We start from the raw sequence: 19477 nt of genomic DNA, 5'->3' as shown, positions 1-19477 counted from the left end.
TCTGCGCTTGCAACATATTCTGCTGTTTTTGAGCCATCAGTGTAAAAATCCTTGTAGTTGGCGTATTTTCTTACAGTGCTCGGTATTTCTGTTATATATGCTCGTATGATGTTTGTTTTTCGGAGGTGTGTCAACGTTAAGTCACATAATGTGCGAAGGATGTACCATGGGGGCAGTGGGTCGTGCCTTGAGGCGATGTCAGGAAGGGCATCTTGTATTTCCAAGTTTTGGAAAATATCCTCGAAGCCGAGAAGCAAAGGTCTGACTGAGTGGGATGTGTTGTTGAACAGTGTCCAGGAGGTGCACTTCATAACCATGGGATAACAGAGATGTTTTGGGAGTGAATGAATTTTAAGGACATATTTGCGTGTGAGCATAGTTCTTCTGTCTGTAAGGGAGGGTTCATTTTTTTCGACATAGAGACTATTTATGGGGATATTCTGTATACGCCAGTCGCAAGACGTAAGCCGAGGTTATGCACTGGGTCAAGTCGCATTAATAGTCTAGGGTAGAACGTGCTATAAACCTATAGATTTGTTCTATCAGATCCCCAGCGTTCCTTTGAGAATATTTTTCGTATATTAGGCAATTGGGAGGCTTTTTTTGGTGATGTTTATGTGTGGCACGAGTGCGAGTTTTTTGTCTAATGTTACGACCAAAAATTTGTGTTCTTGTTTTACTTGAAGTATTATTTCATTCAAGTCAAGGGTGGGTCAAGCGAGAACAGAACAGCAACATTTCTGTGGGGAAAACATAAACCCATTTCTGTCTGCCAAATCCGCATTTCTATTTATTGTTAGGTGTATCAGTCGCTCACAGGTTGAAAGCTGGAGGATATGCATGCATTTTGCAGGTCATCAACATATAGAGAATACATAATAGACCTTGGAATTAACTTACCTTTGCAATTCATTTTCACGGCAAACAAGTAGAACTTAAAATGCACCCCTGCGGTACCCAATCTTCCTGAAGGAATTTTTTGGAAAGGGTGGCACCTTGACGTACGTTGAAAGAGCGCTCAGACAGAAAATCTTTTATACAGTTCAACATCCTTCTGTGGATTCCTATGTCTGCAAGGTCGCTAAGAAACTCAAACCTCCAGGTGGTACATAGTGTGACGAACTTTAAACTGCAGCAAAGTGCTCCCCCAATATGTCTGCCTGTTCTTCTTTTTGTGTGCCGGGTGTTGACAAAAAAGGAACTGTGAAAGGTTTGTTGCTACCATTTAATTTTCGAACTTGCTCCCACATTTTCTTCGATGGGTTAGAACTAATTTTAGAAGACACGTAAGCTTTCCAGAATAAATTTTGGGCATTGCGCGAATATATCTGGCTTGTGTCCTCGCCTTTCTGAAAAGGACAAGGTTCTCGTGTGCTGGGTATCTGCGAGAGACTCGAGAGGCTTTATTTTGTTGCTTTTTTGCCTCCTTGCATTAACATGTGTGCCACACTTTGTGGTTCTGGCAGACCACTCTTGAGGATTTTCGAATTGTTAGTGAGCAGCAGCAAGAATGCATGTTGTCAAAATTTTATTTATTTCGTTTATGTTGAGATTTTCTAAAGCAATATTCTCCAAACTAGCCTTTGCTCTAATCATTTCCCAGTCAGCTAAATGTATCTTCCAACAACGTGGTTTGGTTGGTATGACAGCTGGTGAGGATGACAGGCTTATTATGACAGGAACATGATTGCTACCAAACAAGTTGTCATGAACATCCCATTTAAATTTGGTGAAACACTCGGTGAACAAAAAGATAAATCCGGGCAGCTCATTTTCCCCCTGCTTGGAAAATAAATGTGTTTGCCTGTGCTCAGGCGGCAGACATTGTTCCAGGGGATAAAATCTTCTAAAATCCGTCCTCTGATGTCCGTTTGCTCACTTCCCCAAAACAACTAGTGAGCGTTAAAATCCCCAACTAAAAGGTATATCTCCAGCAGTTGTATTTAAAAGACTTTCTAAGTCGTGAAGTGTGATGGCTAGGTGAAGTTAAATGTATATGAAATATACTGTTATTGATTCAAGGTCAATTCTTTGAGTTCCAAAACCCCGTGGGCCGCAACAGCGGCACCTCCAGAGACCCTGCTCGAGTTCGCTCGGTCGCAGCGAAAGACTTGATACTTTTTAAGAATTTTTTCTGTGGTCTTAGGTTATTATGCTAGAGACAGAGTGCTACCGGGGAGAATGAAGTTAAAATATCTGTTACGTCAGTTTAGATTTTTAATAGTCCTGGCCAGTTCCAAAGAAGTAGAATGCATCGATTTTAGACAAGTCGGGGATAAGTTTTAGGAACTAGGTCGTGGGTCTTCCGGACCAGTTACAGGGACTTCATCCCTTTTTTGCGCTCAAGAGAGCTTTGCCGCCGCTGCAGCGGGGGCGAGGGAGGAGTTGTGTTCATCACATCACGAGAGGTACTGAAAGACCGCGGCTTCGCCGGGGGTGTGTGCCCTTCAGACCTCCCCCGACGGGTTAAGTCTCGCGGGATTCCGTCCCTAGGACCGGCGCTCCCTGCTTTGGGGGCGGTAGAGCAGCCTTCGTTGTCCCTGCCTAGGGCGTGGATAGCCCTGCCATCGGCTTCGTAGAACCGGCCTTGGCAGGTGCCGGAGTGCTCTGTGGTGCTGCGCCCCTGCGCATCGCCTCAGCAAAGTTGGGTTCTGCTGTGAAGGAGAATGTGTTGGTGAGCGCAAAAAGCCTCCTCGCTTCTTTGAATGAAATGTTTTCCTTGGGCTTTATGGTGACTATCTCTCTTTTCTTTTTCCAGGACGGACACGCCCTGTACTATGCAGCTCGGTCTCCTTCAAATTTTGCGCAGCGTAGGGCTGTGTTATATTCATCAGAATTGTGATCCTTCGGAGCCTATTGTGCCCACGTTTTGCGGCCGTGACAAACCTGTGATCCATGGCCGAACCTCTGGCAATTGAAACATCTGCGTGGGTTTGGTGTATATGGTCTGATATTTATTTCAAATAGCCTGCTTCAATGCTTTCAGGCAGTGTGCTTGTGTTGAAAGTGAGGGTCAGGTGTTTCGTGTCTATTTCCTTTTATCCTTCCGGATCTTTATCCGCTTAACATTCATGACATTTTAGATGGCAAGAGCTTCAAGCATTTTTTTTTTCAGAAAGGTGGATGAAATCAATTTCAGATATGACGATTCATACTGTGTTCAGAGATAGGTGTGACATGATGGAGACAGGAATCTACCCTATAGATTCAATGTTTGCAAGCCTTGAATGCTGGACGGTGTTACGTAGCTCGAGCAGCAAGTCGATGCTGGTCAAATTTGATACCTTGTACTTAAGGCCCAAGTCATCTGTCAGGCACTTTACTACAAAAAGTGGGGATATTAGATTTGCTGGTTTTTCTTCTGCTTGGCTATGGATGACGTGAAACTTCGGAAATGATATCTTTCTTTCTGAAATAAAATGTCTGCCTTGTTCTGCCCTCTTTTTCGAGGGCGATCTTGTTTGGTATGAAGTGGAGCCATAAAAAATTATGCTTTTCGGTCATGGTGCCAGCCACCCACCACGGAGCCCAAGAGCTGGACGAGACAAAAACTTGCAGGTATGTCCTGCCCATGCCAGCTGTACACCTCAACTATAACCAAATATGACTAAACGCAGGGTATTTCGTCACACAAGGTTAACCCTAGTCACCAGGAAGGAAGGAAAAACCAGAGAGGAGAGGACATGAAAGTTGCGAGAAAGAAGTTAGGAAAGTGAAAGATGAAGGGGAGGACAGGAAAAGGCGACTGCCGATTTCCCCCGGCCGGGTCAGGCCGGAGGAGGCGTCTAAAAAAGCTGGGGCCAAAGTGCTTTGTTGCCTCCGCCGAGGCGCCTTAAAGGTCGAAAGGCTGGTCATCGGCTCAACCACCAGGATCCACTTCTCCCCGAACACAGCGATGCCACGCACGGCGAAGCGCGGGTGCTCGGGTCCGTGGTGGTGCACTGTTCACCGTCATCCCTTTGCGGGGATGTCCTTGCGGTCGCCAATCACCAACGCCTGGAGGCTGCAGACGCCCCCATACAGGGAAGTCAGCCCAAATAAAGTTTTGTTGAGACGCGATTTTCACTGTCGTTCTTCTCTCCGGATTGTCGCCACCATTTCGTGAAATCTGTTGGAGGTATTGGGTAGCCTACGATGTTCAGGATGCTCACTTGAACTCGCGACGCCGCCCCCCCCCCCGCGCTTCCCATCGGAGGATGAGTCCCGAGTTCAGCGGTCCAGCCGACGACTCCATGGAGAGCTACCTGAATTAGGGAACCGGCCGGACCACAGCCCGCAACGAAACGACGCTACTCTGAGGAACACAACCTCGCCAAACGTGTCGACACCGATCATACAGCAACAACCGCGGCTGCCGCCAACATTCAGTGGATCCCTAGACGAAGCCCCCAAGAATGGTTGGACCGATTTGAGCCCGTGGCATCCTCCAGTAAATTGTATGATGCGGGAATAATTGGACACGTATTTATCTCCCTGCAGGGCGCAGCACGTACGTGGTACGAATACCACGAGTCGTTCCTAACAACATAGGAGCAATTCAAAAAGCAAATTTTGAAGGTATTCTCCAGTGTCGTGAGGGAGCAAGAGCCGAACCACTCTTCAAGTCCAGAATTCAGCTTCCGAACGAGCCCATTCGCGAGTACGTCAAAGAGATGAAGGGCTTCTTTTGCCGCGCCGACCCCGAGATGACCGAGTAAAAAAAGTTCAGTTTTTAATGCGCGGCCTAAGCGAACAACTTTTTGGCTGCCTCGTCCGCCACTCGTCAAACAACAGTGGAAGAATTCATGCAAGAAGCCTGCACGATCGAAAAGACCCTAGACGACCGGGAGTGGCACTACAACCGCCCTTCCTCTGTCTGTGCAATCCGTACGCACAGGACGACCGCCACAAATGTCAGCTTGCGGGTAGTTATCCGCGAAATCGTCCGCGAGGAGCTGCGCCAATTACTGCCATCCTCCCCACAACCGCAAGCAGCGACTATCATGGATGTGGTGCGAGAAGTGCGACAGGTACTTGGCGCCCCGATGGCCACAGAACCAAAGGCCATGAACAACGCCACTGCAGTACGCACTCCTCAGCTCCAACGACAATACCTACGTCCTCTCCGACAACAACTTGTTTGCGAACTCCGCCTGTCTGCAGCCGCCCGCCAAGCCTATGAGCGATGCTCGAGCACCAGGAAATACTACGCCTGGAGGACTTCCTATAACCGGCCGTTTTGCTTCCATTGCAGTGAGGCCGGCCATACTTTTTGTCACTGCATGTACCGACGCATCGGTCTTCGAGGATTTGCCGTTGACTCCCGACGACCAAGGATCGGCCAACTTCGCAGGAAATCGAAGAGCACCTTCGTCGCGAGGAGTACGCGTCGAACTGCCTTTCGTACTCACCATCCATCGCCGCCAACCTTGCGCTTTGCGTCACCACGCCTGGAGCAACCTCTGGAGCGGACGTAGCACGAGCGAAACAATGAAGATCCTCCACCAACCACGTCCCATGAAGACGCTGCGCCAACGCCGCACAAAATGACAGCCACCACTGCGGCGCGAACAGCCTTCAAAACGACGCCGCTACCGAGAAAGCTTCAACGACTCGTTCTACCCACGATTACCATACCCATTCTAACCGTTCCATACCCGTTCCATACCCGTTGTACCCACGATTTCTATACCGTAAGCGTAATCTTGACCTTAGGCGCCACGAAAGCCATTAAAGGTGAAGCCATCATCGAGGGGAACATGCAGTTTCTTCTAGACCGCGGTATCAGCATCACAGGAGGCATTGCACATTTCCGAAATGGCCAGGCCAAAGTACTGCTAAATTCAGCGAAGAATACCGGCACATTAACCGAGGAACGACGATTGCTTTCTTCGGCGAAATATCCGACTTACGAGAATCGTTCGCCCTCTCCGATTCATCTGCAGAAGATTCGCCTGGCCAAGACGACTTGCCCGCATTCGACATCAACCCAGCTCGCCCCGGAACAGACAATACCAGATCCGCCATCTGCTCAAAGCTACAGTGAGTGTTCCTCGCCATCGCCGAAGGTCTGAAAAACGCCGATTGCCAAGCATCGCATTATAACCGACGAGCACGACCCACCTCTCCGCCAAAGTCCCTACGGTGTGTCGCCGTGAGAATGACAAGCGATCCGCGACCAAGTGGAAGAAATGCGTCGCGACGATGTCATAAAGACTTCAAACAGCCCCTGGGCGGCACCGGTTGTTCTAGTGAGAAAGAAAGACGGCACACTTCGATTCTGCATCGATTATAGCCGCTTGAACAACATAGCAAAGAAGAACGTGTACCGCCTCCCGCGCCTCGACGACACACTGGACCGGCTCTGCAACTCCAAGTATTTCTCACCACTGGATCTCAAGAGCGGCTACAGGCAAACTGAGGTCGATGAAATAGATCGCCGGAAAACCGTAATCCTCTCTCCAGATCGATTTCTTAAGTTCAAGATGACGCCATTTGGTGTCTGTTTCACACCTGCGGCGTTTCAGCGAGTAATGGATAGAGTGCTGGCAGGACTGAAGGTCCAAATTTTTATGGTATATTTAGATTACGATGTTATCTTCTCGAACTTTGAAGTGCACCTGAAAAGCCTTCGAACAATACTAGACGCAATCAAGTCATCCGACCTAGCCTTCAAACCAATAAAGTACCACATTGTCAAATGAAAAACTGCTGTTTCCAGGCCACATCGTTAGCAAGGAGGGAATACACTCAGACTCACAAAAAGGGCTGCGGTTTAGCTCTGGTTAAACCTGGAGTGACGCGATAGCGACAGCTGGCCGAGTGGAACTTGCTCAGTCGAATTGCAAAGTGAGTCGTTTGCCACTGCCTCTCCCTTCTTCATCTTCGACCCTGCTCTGGGATTCACTTTTTTTCCTCTCCCCGTCTTCACCCTTCCCTCACTCGGTATCGCCGCGCGCCGCGCTGTCGCCAGCTGCCCCGGAGGCTACGCTAAAGGCTCGAAATGCTAGCGTTATGTACGCGCGCGGCGCGCACACCAGCTGCGTGCTCTGATGTCACTCCGCGCATGCGTACAGCTGGCGGAGTGGTGGTGCCATAGCTCAAAGCGCAGTCACACTGACCTCGCGAAGTGGCTGGCATAATGTAGCTATCGCTGCAAAATACAGCTGCTACAAGAAAGCTGTGCGCAGATTACTCGGTGTCACATATATTAAGGAGCCTAAATTAAATTTCAAAGGAAAAAGGTGTGAAGAAGACGACGCGAAATAACCAAAGAATAAAGAAGAGGAAGAAGAAGCATTCGTTGAGGTGGAGAAGCATACGGTGACGTGGAGAGAGATGATTGGTCGAGAAGAGAAGAAGACGACGACAAGGCTTACGTGGACTAACACCGAGGCTATAAAAGGGCGAGCGATAGCGAGGCACAGGGGAGAACAGCAGAGAAGCGGAGGCTCCGGCGGGTCAGGGACACTTTGGCTGGAAGAGAGCGACGTCGGCTGCTGCTCCGGTGAGCTCGCGTACTACGACACCGCATTGGGGACTTCCTGACGTGCCTGAGCCCGCTCCGGAGAGTCAACAGAGGACGCTACCACCTGCTACTGCCAGGGGTGTCTCCAGCGCTGTTGCAACCCATCCGGGTGGTGCCCCCAACGCCAACAACACCGACATCACCTCCACGGGCGCTTGGACCTGGAGCTTGTACGACGCAGCCAGCGACGCCAGCCCGAGCACGTCGAACACCGCCAGCGACGCCAGCCCAAGCACGGCGAACGCCGCCTCGACGCCGCCTACTGGATCCATACAACGCCGGAGCCACTCCGAACCAACCGTGAGCATGAACGCCGACCACGAATAGTAGAACGCTAGTAGTAGACGCTGGTAGTAGTATGCCCGGTCGTGTGTATTTATAATCTGTGTGCTTTGTGTTAGTTTTTTTAGTTTTGTGTTCTAGTGTGTGTGTCGCGTAGGGTGTATTAAATGTGCGTTTGTGTGGGTACACCCGTCGCCTTGTCCATTCTTTCGGCCCGAGAGTTCTCCAGAGAGATCCGTGACAAAGATAAGTGGCGAGCCTGCCAGGATACATTTCGTTTTCCTTTTTTTGCTTCTTCCCGGATTTTTCCGATCTCTCGACGGCAGAAAGTATGGATTTGGCAAAAAACGTTAGAACTGGCGCTCAAGCTGGGGTTAAGCAAAGTAGAGGCGTTGTATCTATATGACGAGGAGGGAAAGAGGCAGAAAGAACAGGCAGGAAGGCAGAGAGAGGAAAGGGCACAAGCACGCGCAGACGCTCGTGAAGCAGAAGAACGCGAGGCGAAAAGAGCTCGCGAGGCAGAGAGGAGACCTCACGAGGCGGAAGAGCGAGAAGAGAAAAGAGCTCGCGAGGCAGAAGAACAGGAGAAAAGAAGGATAGAACGGGAGAAGGAGTTTATTTTGTGGAAACAGGCGCATGTCGCGGGAGGATATGAGGAGTTCACGGACAATGATCAGCGTTCCTTAGCGGGTACAGAATTTCCTAGACCAGCCAGAGTTTGCCCAAGGTTGCTGATGGCTCATTTTGATGACAAGAAGGATCACTTGGATGCATATCTGCAACGATTCGATCGAATAGCTTTGGGGCAAGGCTGGGAGCGCTGTGAATGGGCCACGGCATTGAGCATGTGTTTAGTCGGAGAGGCGCTAAATGTTTTTGGAAGGATGCCCGCTGCTGTATCCATGGACTACGATAAAGTCAAAAAGGCACTCCTCCAAAGATTCAGGCTTACGGCAGAGGTTTTTCGTGAGAGATTTGGCACCGCGAAACCTGAGGATTCGGAAACCTCTAAGCAGTTTTCCTGCAGGCTGACCAACTATTTCGACAGGTGGCTTGATATGTCAAACAAAGAAAAGACTATTGAAGGGGTGTGTGACAAGCTGGTCCCAGAGCAAGTTTTAGCGTGTTGCAGCTCAAAGCTGGCGCTGTTCCTGAAGAAAAGAAAGTTGTGTTCATTAGAAGAGTTCGCCGACACTGCAGATCAATTCCTCGAGGCTCAAGGGCTAAGAAATTTGAGTAAGGCAAAGGAGAAAGCCCAAAATGTCCTAGAGACAGATGCGGCAAAACCAAGAGCTTATGGCGGTGCGTCTAAGGCGCCAGTAAGGCGTTTTTTCTGCAGCAAGGTGTGACACCGTGCAGCTGACTGTCGGACTAGTAACGCTGCCAGAAAACAGAGGTTGTGTGTCAAGGTTGTAAGAGGAGGGGTCATACTCTGGATGAGTGCCGACACAGAACGCAGGACCGAGCTGCATGCGTTGTCGACTCTACGGTAGAACATGTCACGCCACCCGAAGTTCCACAGCGGAAAGGAGAGCAAACGCCGCTGGAAAGTGAGGCAGTGAGTGGAACACCCAAGTCGAAAGCAGCAATGCCAGTGGTGGTTGAGCAAACAGGGGACCGTCCTATATTGGTGCTTAGAGACAGCGGAGCTAAAACAGTCTTGGTTCGTAGAAGCCTGGTGAAGGACTAGGATCTTACAGGGGAAGCGTCGGTCGTCACTCTTGTAGATAGCACAGTGAGGTACCTTCCTGCAGCAAGGATTCTAGTGTTCACGCCATATTATACTGGGCAGGTAGTGGCAAAATGCGTAGACCAACCCATCTATGATCTCATCCTTGGAAACATTTCGGGTGCAAGAGGTGTCGAAGACCCCGATCCCGAGTGGAGGATGCTCGGCATTGAGGAACATCCTAAGGAGGAAAGGCCCGTGACAGCTCAGATGGATGCAGTAAGTTTCTCGTCGGCAGTGGAGACAAGAGCTCAAGCGACAGCCCGAGCAACGCAGCGTCCGCTCTCTGCTCCTGTTACGATGTGCCTGAGCGTAACACCGCGCGAAATTGCAATTAGGCAAAAGGAAGACCCGAGCTTGAAGGCTTGCTTCGAAAGAGTCGAGGAAAAGGTGATAAGAAAGAAGAGTTGGACGTCATTCGAGTTTCAATTGGTAAATGGTCTTTTGCACAGAGAATGCGTATTTAGTTCAGGAAGGCGGGTCCAACATCTCGTGTTACCGAGAGATATGCGAGAGACCGTGTTGCGATTAGATTATGACGCCATTAAGGCCAGCCACCAGGGTGTTCAAAAAACGGTGTCTAGGATCACCGAGTTCTTTTGGCCGGGTGTTCAGAGTGACGTTAAGCGCTTTGTTCGCTCATGTGAAGTGTGCCAGCGCACAGTTCCGAAGGGAAGAGTTGGTCCCGTACCTCTGGGAAAGATGCCAGCCATCGACCTACCGTTTCAGCGAGTGGCTATTGACATTGTGTTGCCAATATCTTCAGAATCCGCCGAAGGCAATAGATATGTGCTTACTCTAGTCGACCTGGCCACTAGTTATCCTGACGCTGTTCCACTGAGAACTATTGACAGTATCCAAGTGGGGAAGGGTCTCGTGCAAATGCTTGCGCGTTATGGGTTCCCGAGGGAAGTTTTGAGTGACCGGGGCTCGAACTTCACATCGGAACTAATGAAGGACGTGAACCGCCTTTTGTCAGTGAGGCAGTTACTGACGACGCCTTATCATCCCATGTGTAATGGGCTTGTAGAGCGGTTCAATGGCACCCTCAAAAATGTGACCAAGAAAATGTGCCAGGAGAGGTCTACTGATTGGAATAGATATCTCCCAGCTCTTTTGTTCGCATACCGCGAAGTACCGCAAGCGAGTCTTGGTTTCTCGCCCTTCGAGATGTATGGGAAAACTGTTAGAAGTCCACTTGCAATACTCAATGAGCTTTGGGCTATTAAAGAGATTGCATCAGATCTCAAGACATCTTACACATACGTGTTTGAGTTGCGGGATAGATTGAAGGAATCATGCAGGCTTGCACATCAAAGCCTGGAAAAGGCGCGTGAATGCCACAAGGGATGTTGTGAAAAGAAAGCCATTCACAGAAATCTGATTCCGGGCGACAGGGTTCTTGTGTTGCTAAACATGGATCATGATAAGTTAATGATGCAATAGAAGGGCCCATACCTTGTGACACGGAAGAAAAAGGATATCGATTATGAGGTATTGATAGATGACATTAAGAGGATTTTACATGTAAATATGTTGAAAAAATATGAAGAAAGAGGTCCTGTGCTGCGGTACGCCCCCAGAGAAGCTTGTTCGGTAGTGGCCGAGGAGACAGGTGATGCTGTCGAGGTGTCTACGTTCAGTGAGAATAAAAATGCAGGAGGGGATGAAGTACTTGAGAAGCCCAATTTGAATGCAGACAGAGGATTACAGCTCTACTACAAATCAAGATGGAGACGTTTTGGGATGGGCCAAGCCAAATTCAGGTCATATGTCACAAATTACACTTGTATAGAGATAGAGCTAACTGGTCAGCTCTGGGTGTCTCTGCGATATATCATGTTGTTGCTGTGTTAAGGCGTCTCTGGGATTTACCTTGTTGTTGTTGTTGTTGTTGCTATTGTTGGTGTTATGTGTTCATACAAGGGAGCGTGTTGTGGACATGAACATGTTTATAAAGGACTCTGTGCGGACAGCGGCGGTGGTGTGTTAGTGTTAATAATAATAATAATAATTGGTTTTTTGGGGAAAGGAAATGGCGCAGTATCTGTCTCATATATCGCTGGACACCTGAACCGCGCCGTTAGGGAAGGGATAAGGGAGGGAGTGAAAGAAGAAAGGAAGAAGGAGGTGCCGTAGTGGAGGGCTCCGGAATAATTTTGACAACCTGGGGATCTTTAACGTGCACTGACATCGCACAGCACACGGGCGCCTTAGCGTTTTTCCTCCATAAAAACGCAGCCACCGCGGTCGGGTTCGAACCGCGGTGGCTGCGTTTTTATGGAGGAAAAACGCTAAGGCCCCCGTGTGCTGTGCGATGTCAGTGCAAGTGTTCTGAAAACGCAATTTGGTGTGCTGAGCTAGTGGTGTGCTTTTGGTGTGTCATGGACATCTTCGGTGTGGTGTGTGCTGGGTCCAGAATCGTCACAGAAGATAGTCGGTTGGCTGGATGGCTTGAAGATGAGGATGACGTGACCAGTTTTTCATGGAAAAACTCTTGAGAGAGGGGGCCCTTGTCACATATATTAAGGAGCCTAAATTAAATTTTAAACGAAAGAGGTGTGATGAAGACGACGCGAATTAACCAAAGAATAAAGAAGAGGAAGAAGAAGCACTCGTTGAGGTGGAGGGATATTATTCGTGGAGAAGCATACGGTGACGTGGAGAGAGATGATTGGTGGAGAAGAGAAGACGACGACAAGGCTTACGTGGACTAACACCGAGGCTATAAAAGGGCGAGCGAGAGCGAGGCACAGGAGGGAACAGCAGAGAAGCGGAGGCTCCGGCGGGTCAGGGACACTGGCTGGAAGAGAGCGACTTCGGCTGGTGCTCCGGTGAGCTCGCGTTCTATGACACCGCGTCGGGGACCTTCTGCCGTGCCTGAGCCCGTTCCGGAGAGTCAACAGAGGACGCTACCACCTGCTACGGCCAGGGGTGTCTCCAGAGCTGTTGCAACCCATCCGGGTGGTGCCCCCAACGCGAACAACACCGGCATCACCTCCACTGGCGCTTGGACATGGAGCTTGTACGACGCAGCCAGCGATGCCAGCCCGAGCACGTCGAACACCGCCAGCGACGCCAGCCCAAGCACGGCGAACGCCGCCTCGACGCCGCCTACTGGATCCATACAACGCCGCAGCCACTCCGAACCAACCGTGAGCATGAACGCCGACCACGAATAGTAGAACGCTAGTAGTAGACGCTGGTAGTAGTGTGCCCGGGTCGTGTGTATTTATAGTCTTAGTGCATTGTGTTAGTTTTGTGTTCTAGTGTGTGTGTCACGTAGGGTGTAATAAATGTGCGTTTGTGTTGGTACACCCGTCACCTAGTTCATTCTTTCGGTCCGACTGTTCTCCAGAGAGGTCCGTGACACTCAGTCTGTGCAAATATTACCGACGAAAAAAGCTTTTCGTGCATCGCGGAGCCTGTCACCCAACTCACAAATGTAGACGTGTCATTAAAATGGGAAGCGCTTCGAGCAGGTGCCTTCAAGGATCATCAGCGTCATATACAGTCCCCACCGATCCTCGCGCATTTGGTGAAAATGCCGAGACTGAAATTCATACAGACACACGTAGAGTGGTTTTAGGAGCCCTTCACGTTCAGAAGCCTGACGGACTTGAGAAAGTAATCGCATATGCTAACCGTTCCTTGTCCAAGGCCGAGAGTAACAATTCGATAACTGAGGAGTGTCTTGCCATCATCTGGGCTACGTAGAAATTTCGCCCCTAGCTGTGCGGACGGCCGTTCATTGTGGTCAGTGATCACCACAAACTGTGCTTGCTTGCAAGTTTGAAGGACCCATCCGGCCGGCTCGCTCGATGGAGCCTGCGCCTCCAGGAGTTTGCCGTCTCCGTCTTTTAAAAGTCCGGACGGAAGCACTTTGACGCCGATTGCCTATCACAAGCCCCTGCAGATGCGCCGCCCCGCACGACGATGAGGATGCCTTCCTGGGACCAATCAGCTGCAGCTCTTTAACACAGCATCAACGCCCGGACCGCGACCTAAAACGCCTCGAGTACTCGCAAGGCAAAGTTTATTGACTCCCCGCGTCGTTCAAACGAGTATTGTGTTCCATCTGTCTTCCTTCTTGGAACAGAGTACCTTCTTATGGTACCGGCAAGTCTGAGTGAAGTTCTTCGGGCTTCAGACGACGAGCCGGGGGCTGAACATCTCGGGAATTCTCGCAGCCTGCGCCTAATTTGAACAAGTATTACTGGCCCCGACTGGCTGCCGATGTCGCACATTTTGGGAAAAACTGTCGAGATTGTCATCGACGAAAGGCCCCTCCCACCCCTCCATCAGGATTTATGAAACTCATTGAAGCCCCTCAAGGCGATTTAAGAAGATCGGCCTAGACTAGCATGGCCCTTTCACAAAGTCGATGTCTGCAAACAAGTGGATCAATATAGCGATAGACTACCTGACCCACTATGCCGAGGCAAAAGCCCTATCGAACGGAACAGCAGGAGAAATCGCCAAGTTCTTCGTGCAGTGTAGTATCCTCTGGCACTACGCTCCGTGGAACAGCATTCACGGCGGGTCTGACGCAAGCCATCCTGAGTTACAGCCAAAACAGCCACCGAAGGACAACTGCATCTCCTCTGCTAACCAGCGGACTGACCGGGCGTCTGAACAAAACTATCCCCGATATGCTCGCCATGTATTTCGATCCCGAACACAAAACCTGGGACATAATCTTGCCTTACATCGTCTTCGTCTAAAACACCGCAGTGCAAGAGGCCACCCAGATGACGCCTTTTAGGCTCATCCGTGGCAATGTGGCCACGACCACGCTGGACGCCATGCTGCCTAACGTACAATATAAAGTCGACGTCGCTGCCTACCTTGAACGCGCAGAAGCCCGATGACTTGCCCGATTGCGGATCAAAGACCAGCAGCGGACAGACGCCAGACGTTACAACTTACGGAGATGCAACGCGGAATACAAGCCAGGAGACCGAGTCTTGTTTGGACGCTCATTTTCAGGCTCGGATTGAGTTAAAAGCTTTCGCGCCGCTATTTCTGCCCGTAAAAGGTTCTTCGTCGGCTAGTCGAACTGGACTATGAAGTCGTCCCTGATGTAATGACTGCATCCCACCGACGCCGCATGCGATCAGAGGTTGTCCATGCCGTCCGTGTAATGTCCTGTTATGTGGTCTAAACGAACTGTGTTTCCACACTCGCTGTTTATTTTTGCCCAATTCGTTTTATTAGTATCTAGCCGCCTTATTTGTTTTCAAGCAAATGGTCGATGCTTCTTTTAGAGGGCAGTAATGCCGCGAATCATTTTAGTGCGTGTTTCTTCATTCTTCAAAGCTGCCGGCATGCCACTTTATCGCTTACTTTGCAGTGCAAGACACCACGAGATTTATCTCGATTATGCGCACCGAGGCAGAGCCTATTCTAGATTGTTCATGAATGTTGCAGTTAGCTTTTCACACCGTATCTAGAAAGTTCTCTTCCAGCTTTAAATTTTACAGGGCCGCCAGCGCAGGCGATACTGTTCGACGACCGCCGAGCACGCTTGTTGCTACTCTGCCGCCAAGTGATTCAGTCCATTGTGGGCGGAAATCAGCCCAAATAAAGAGCTTTGATTGACGCCTTCTTGGTTTTCGTTCTGCTCCCTTTAATGCCGTCACCACTCCGTGACAATATTTATGCTATCAATCAGGTGATAGCGGAATGTGCATAATGCAACAAACCCTTATATACAGCCCTCATATATTATTAGAAAGCATCCGATTAAGTAGAATCTTCAGCAGGCAATGCGGAATCAACGTGTCGGAGATCCGTACGCAAAAATAGACTCCAGAGAATGTTTACTACATTCGAATTAGCGCGAAAGCAAGGATTTACGCTACGCAAAAGACAGCGATAAGCGGTGGGTGCAATGGGATTGAGCACTCGCGTTAGGCCAGCTGTGGACATGGAGGAGACGATTTTGCTCTGGTCAGAACCATCGGATAAGTGCCACGTAGAAGACGACGATGAGTGGGCAGTGCAGAGCGGCGAAACTCTCCCTCTAGGCCAGCTGTGAGCAGAGAACGCATCTGATAAGACAATTTGGCACAAGAATTTTTACCCACTGAATAATAAAGTATAGAAGCCTAGTCTAATTTAAAAATACTCGCATATATCTTTAATCGCGCCACAGCTACCACTGTGCTACTTAAAATCAGCAATAAAATTCCAATAAGAAGCCTGCAAAGCATGGAGACATGATTTAAACAGTGCTATTCACCACCTCTTTTCAGGGCGTGTTCAGAGGCCTTGATTGGGAACAGTTATACATAAGAATTAACGGAGAACGGCTTAACAATCTCAATTCGCTGATGAGAATGGCTCCCTAATTTGCTCAGAACATGATTTTCAAAACAATATCAATAACTTAGAAAAGCAAACTAGACAAGTTCGTGTAAAATGTGCAGAAAGCGGAATTGTTCAACCCTTTCGGAAAAGAACGGCAGTTTCAATTGTTAGCGAGATGCAAAATGCGTATACTTAGGACAGCTGGGGAGCGGAGAGCCGGATCACGAGAGTTAGGAATACAGAAGAATGAGAATAGGGTGGAGCGCATCTGGCAGGCTGTCTCTGATCATTAATGGCAGTTCATCAATATTTCTCAAGACAGAAGTATATAAGAGATATATCTTATCGACGCTCATCTACGCGGCAGAAAAGTGGAGGCTAACGAAAAGAGTTCAGCTTAAGTTAATGACAACTCAGCGAACTCGCTACGAAAAAATGATAGGTGTGACGTTAAGAGAGATACAGAGGGTAAGATTTGTCAGCAAAAAAAACACAGGTTTATGATATCCCACTCAAAATTAAGAGCAAGGAATGGGCTCGGCAAGGGCATGTAATGCAAAGCCAAGGTAACCAACTGTAGGTAAGGATGACGGAGTATATTCCAAGAGAAGGCAAGCGTAGCAGAAGGGGACAATTCTTAGGTTCTCGGATAAGATTAAGTTTGTGTGGCATATGATGGCCGCAGCCGGCATAAGGAAGGTGGCCGGAATATGATGGCCGCAGCTGGCATAGGGAGGCCTTTGCTCTACAGTGGGAGTACTCAGGCTGACGACGTATGTATGTATGTATGTATGTATGTATGTATGTATGTATGTATGTATGTATGTATGTATGTATGTATGTATGTATGTATGTATGTATGTATGTATGTGTGTGTGTGTGTGTATGTATGTATGTATGTATGTATGTATGTATGCATGTCTGTATGTATGTATGTATGTATGTATGTATGTATGTATGTATGTATGTATGTATGTATGTATGTATGTATGTATGTATGTATGTATGTATGTATGTATGTATGTATGTATGTATGTATGTATGTATGTATGTATGTATGTAGGTATGCATGAATGTATGCGTGGTTCATGGGGTTTAAGATAACAACGTGACTGAAGCTATCAAGGGCGCCGTGGTGAAGTCACCGCAATTTTCTACCGCCTGGGGTTCTTTAACGTGCGGAGAGATCGCGCATTACACGGGACTCTAAAATACCACTTTCATCGAGATTTGACCACCACGGCCGGGTTCGAACAATTGTCATTCGGGTCAGCGGCCAAGCGCCATTACCATTTAGCCACCGTGACAGCTTATGTATGTATGTATGTATGTATGTATGTATGTATGTATGTATGTATGTATGTATGTATGTATGTATGTATGTATGTATGTACGTACGTATGTGTATGTATGTATGTATGTATGTATTTCCCGAACGATAACCAGTAGAGGAAACCTCATAACAACTTATCTCAAAATAACCAGAAACTTAAGACGTAGGTTGCGTTTTCCCTTTGGTACTTTCCTTAATTTCTCATCTCGGACCATCCCCCGATCAGTGTTTTTCACAGTGACGTCATTTCCAATACAACACAGGTTCTGATTTGAAGCTTTCAGCAAAATGAAATGTAATATGACGTAGCAATTCTTCCTCATCATCAACATGAAAACTTTGACTTTAATTCTGCCTCACTGAATGCGCCCCCGTGATGCACATGGCGGACAAAACCCCTATCTCGGCACTTACTCAGGCTCTACCGGAACATCCAAGTCTACGAACATCTCTGGATCTGGAATGGAAAGCAGAACGTCCCTTCCATTATGCCTCCAAAGTGAACACAAAAACGGTTAATTCATCTTCACACCATAAGACACATCAGCGGGAAAGCGGGAGCAGGAATGTTTCAAATTTGGCGTGCGTTAGATGTCGAAATGCATTTCTTTGCGTTTTTATATCTTTTCAAAAACTTCCGGAATCCAGTAATTTTTCTGAGTGTACATGGATACCGTTAGGTTCGTTGTTGACCGGTTATTTTTCTTGGCGACATTGATGTGGCACCTTACATAGATAAAAATTATTGTATGCGATACGAATTGAATTGGCCCACTTGAATAAATAACAGGAAAATTTTAAACTATCGTCACAAATCGCTTTAATTGGAACAGATTGAATGCTTTTGGTTCACCTCGTATCAGCATCCGGAATTGCAAATTTTAAAGCAGTTTTTCCTTTCCTTTTAATTTGATTGCTGTTCCAAAGAATTCTTTGATGTGAAAGTATCGTTCTATATTGTTTCTATCAATGCTGGGACAGCATCATTAAGGGAAAGACCGCTCCGCTGGCCCCAACCACAGGCAGCACGCAGCCGCCGCGGGAGGCGCATCGGCTTATCGATGGCTGCCAGACCTGCTTTTTGAAAAACTTAGCATTACAGCACGTGCGTAATAAGTACTGGCAGTCCATTTCGCAGGATAAAAGCAAGATACTAGTCTGAGCAGAGCGAATGATTTCTGCTCGTAACCTTCCCTTGGAAACGATGCTGTGATGAAAAGCAGCGAGCTTAAATAAGCTAGAACTTTGAAACATTGGTAACCTTCAGGACAAACTTGTCATTATTCGTTTAGGTGCGCCGTCAATTGCATCAATAACAAGCTCTTTGCGTAACGCATTCAAATCTCGAATATCCAGGCACACTTAAGAGTGTCAAAGCCGTAACAGAGCGGGCGAACAAACCGGTTACCCTGGTCAACGGCGCAGCGCGCACAAATATCGCCTTTCCAATCCAACAATATATGCAGACACAATAAATAAAGTTTACACAAATGTACATTTGCTGAGGTCCTCTTAGGCTTAATACACGCTGTTTGACACCTAGCGCTGCTGCAAAGAGAATAAAGTACTACACCAACTCGCCCAAAAGCTCGTATTAGTTCACTTTGGCCTCTTCGTATCGATTAAAATGAACAGCCCGCACATAAACGTTCCTTCCACCATTATCAATGCGTTATTCTCGATTTCTAATTTTCTTAACACTGCCTTTGAGCTAGCCCAAAGGCACGCCACTACCAGCAAGCGGGAAAGAAAAAAAGCTTCAGAGCTGTCATCCAGCGAGGTGCTGCGCACAGGAGGGCTTCGCTCCTATCAAGTATTCTGCGCTCTGCAACTGCTTTAGCATTTGAGAAGAAGCTCCGGGCCAGAAACACGCCCTCTCCCTTTCTCACACTAGTTTGGAGTTAGCGTTCTTGTAAAACACAGCATATATAAGTACGGATTTTTAAAGCCATATTTCGTATAAAGAGCCAACTTTCAAGTTATAAATGCAAGGAGAGAAACAGTTTTTATTACAACAAATCTGTGAACTGCCTCTTATTAAAGGACGCGTCTATAGACGGCGCTAGCAAAACTAGCCACAGAGGCTGAACTCAACAGGCTTTGCTTAACTGCCAATTAAAATATGAAATTAGTGTGTGTCTCTGAAATCGCGGTGCCGTATTTATTGCCGTCCCAAGAACACAATCCTATCTCTTTTTAAATAATTGTTTACCCCATCCGTCAAGAAGCATGTATGCGCATCTGTGCCCCGCATTGTCATGGCTTTAGCCATCCCCTTAAACTTACTCGTTCCTTGCGCCCGTGATGTAACCTT

At 48.2% G+C, this 19477-nt stretch overlaps 1 protein-coding gene across 1 annotated transcript in view; it reads right to left on the bottom strand.

Moving 5' to 3' along the window:
* LOC144129564 (uncharacterized) overlaps positions 1-19477 on the bottom strand; it is a 920144-nt gene that overhangs the window by 889482 nt on the left and 11185 nt on the right. The window contains exon 2 of the mRNA XM_077663706.1: positions 17578-17620. Coding sequence (XP_077519832.1) covers positions 17578-17620 — 43 coding nt within the window. The remainder of the gene's footprint in view (positions 1-17577; positions 17621-19477) is intronic.

Source organism: Amblyomma americanum, chromosome 4 (assembly GCF_052857255.1).
Source record: "Amblyomma americanum isolate KBUSLIRL-KWMA chromosome 4, ASM5285725v1, whole genome shotgun sequence".
Lineage (NCBI taxonomy): Eukaryota > Metazoa > Arthropoda > Arachnida > Ixodida > Ixodidae > Amblyomma > Amblyomma americanum.
Note: the sequence above shows the minus strand (reverse complement) of the source record. Positions and strands in the feature narration are given on the sequence as shown.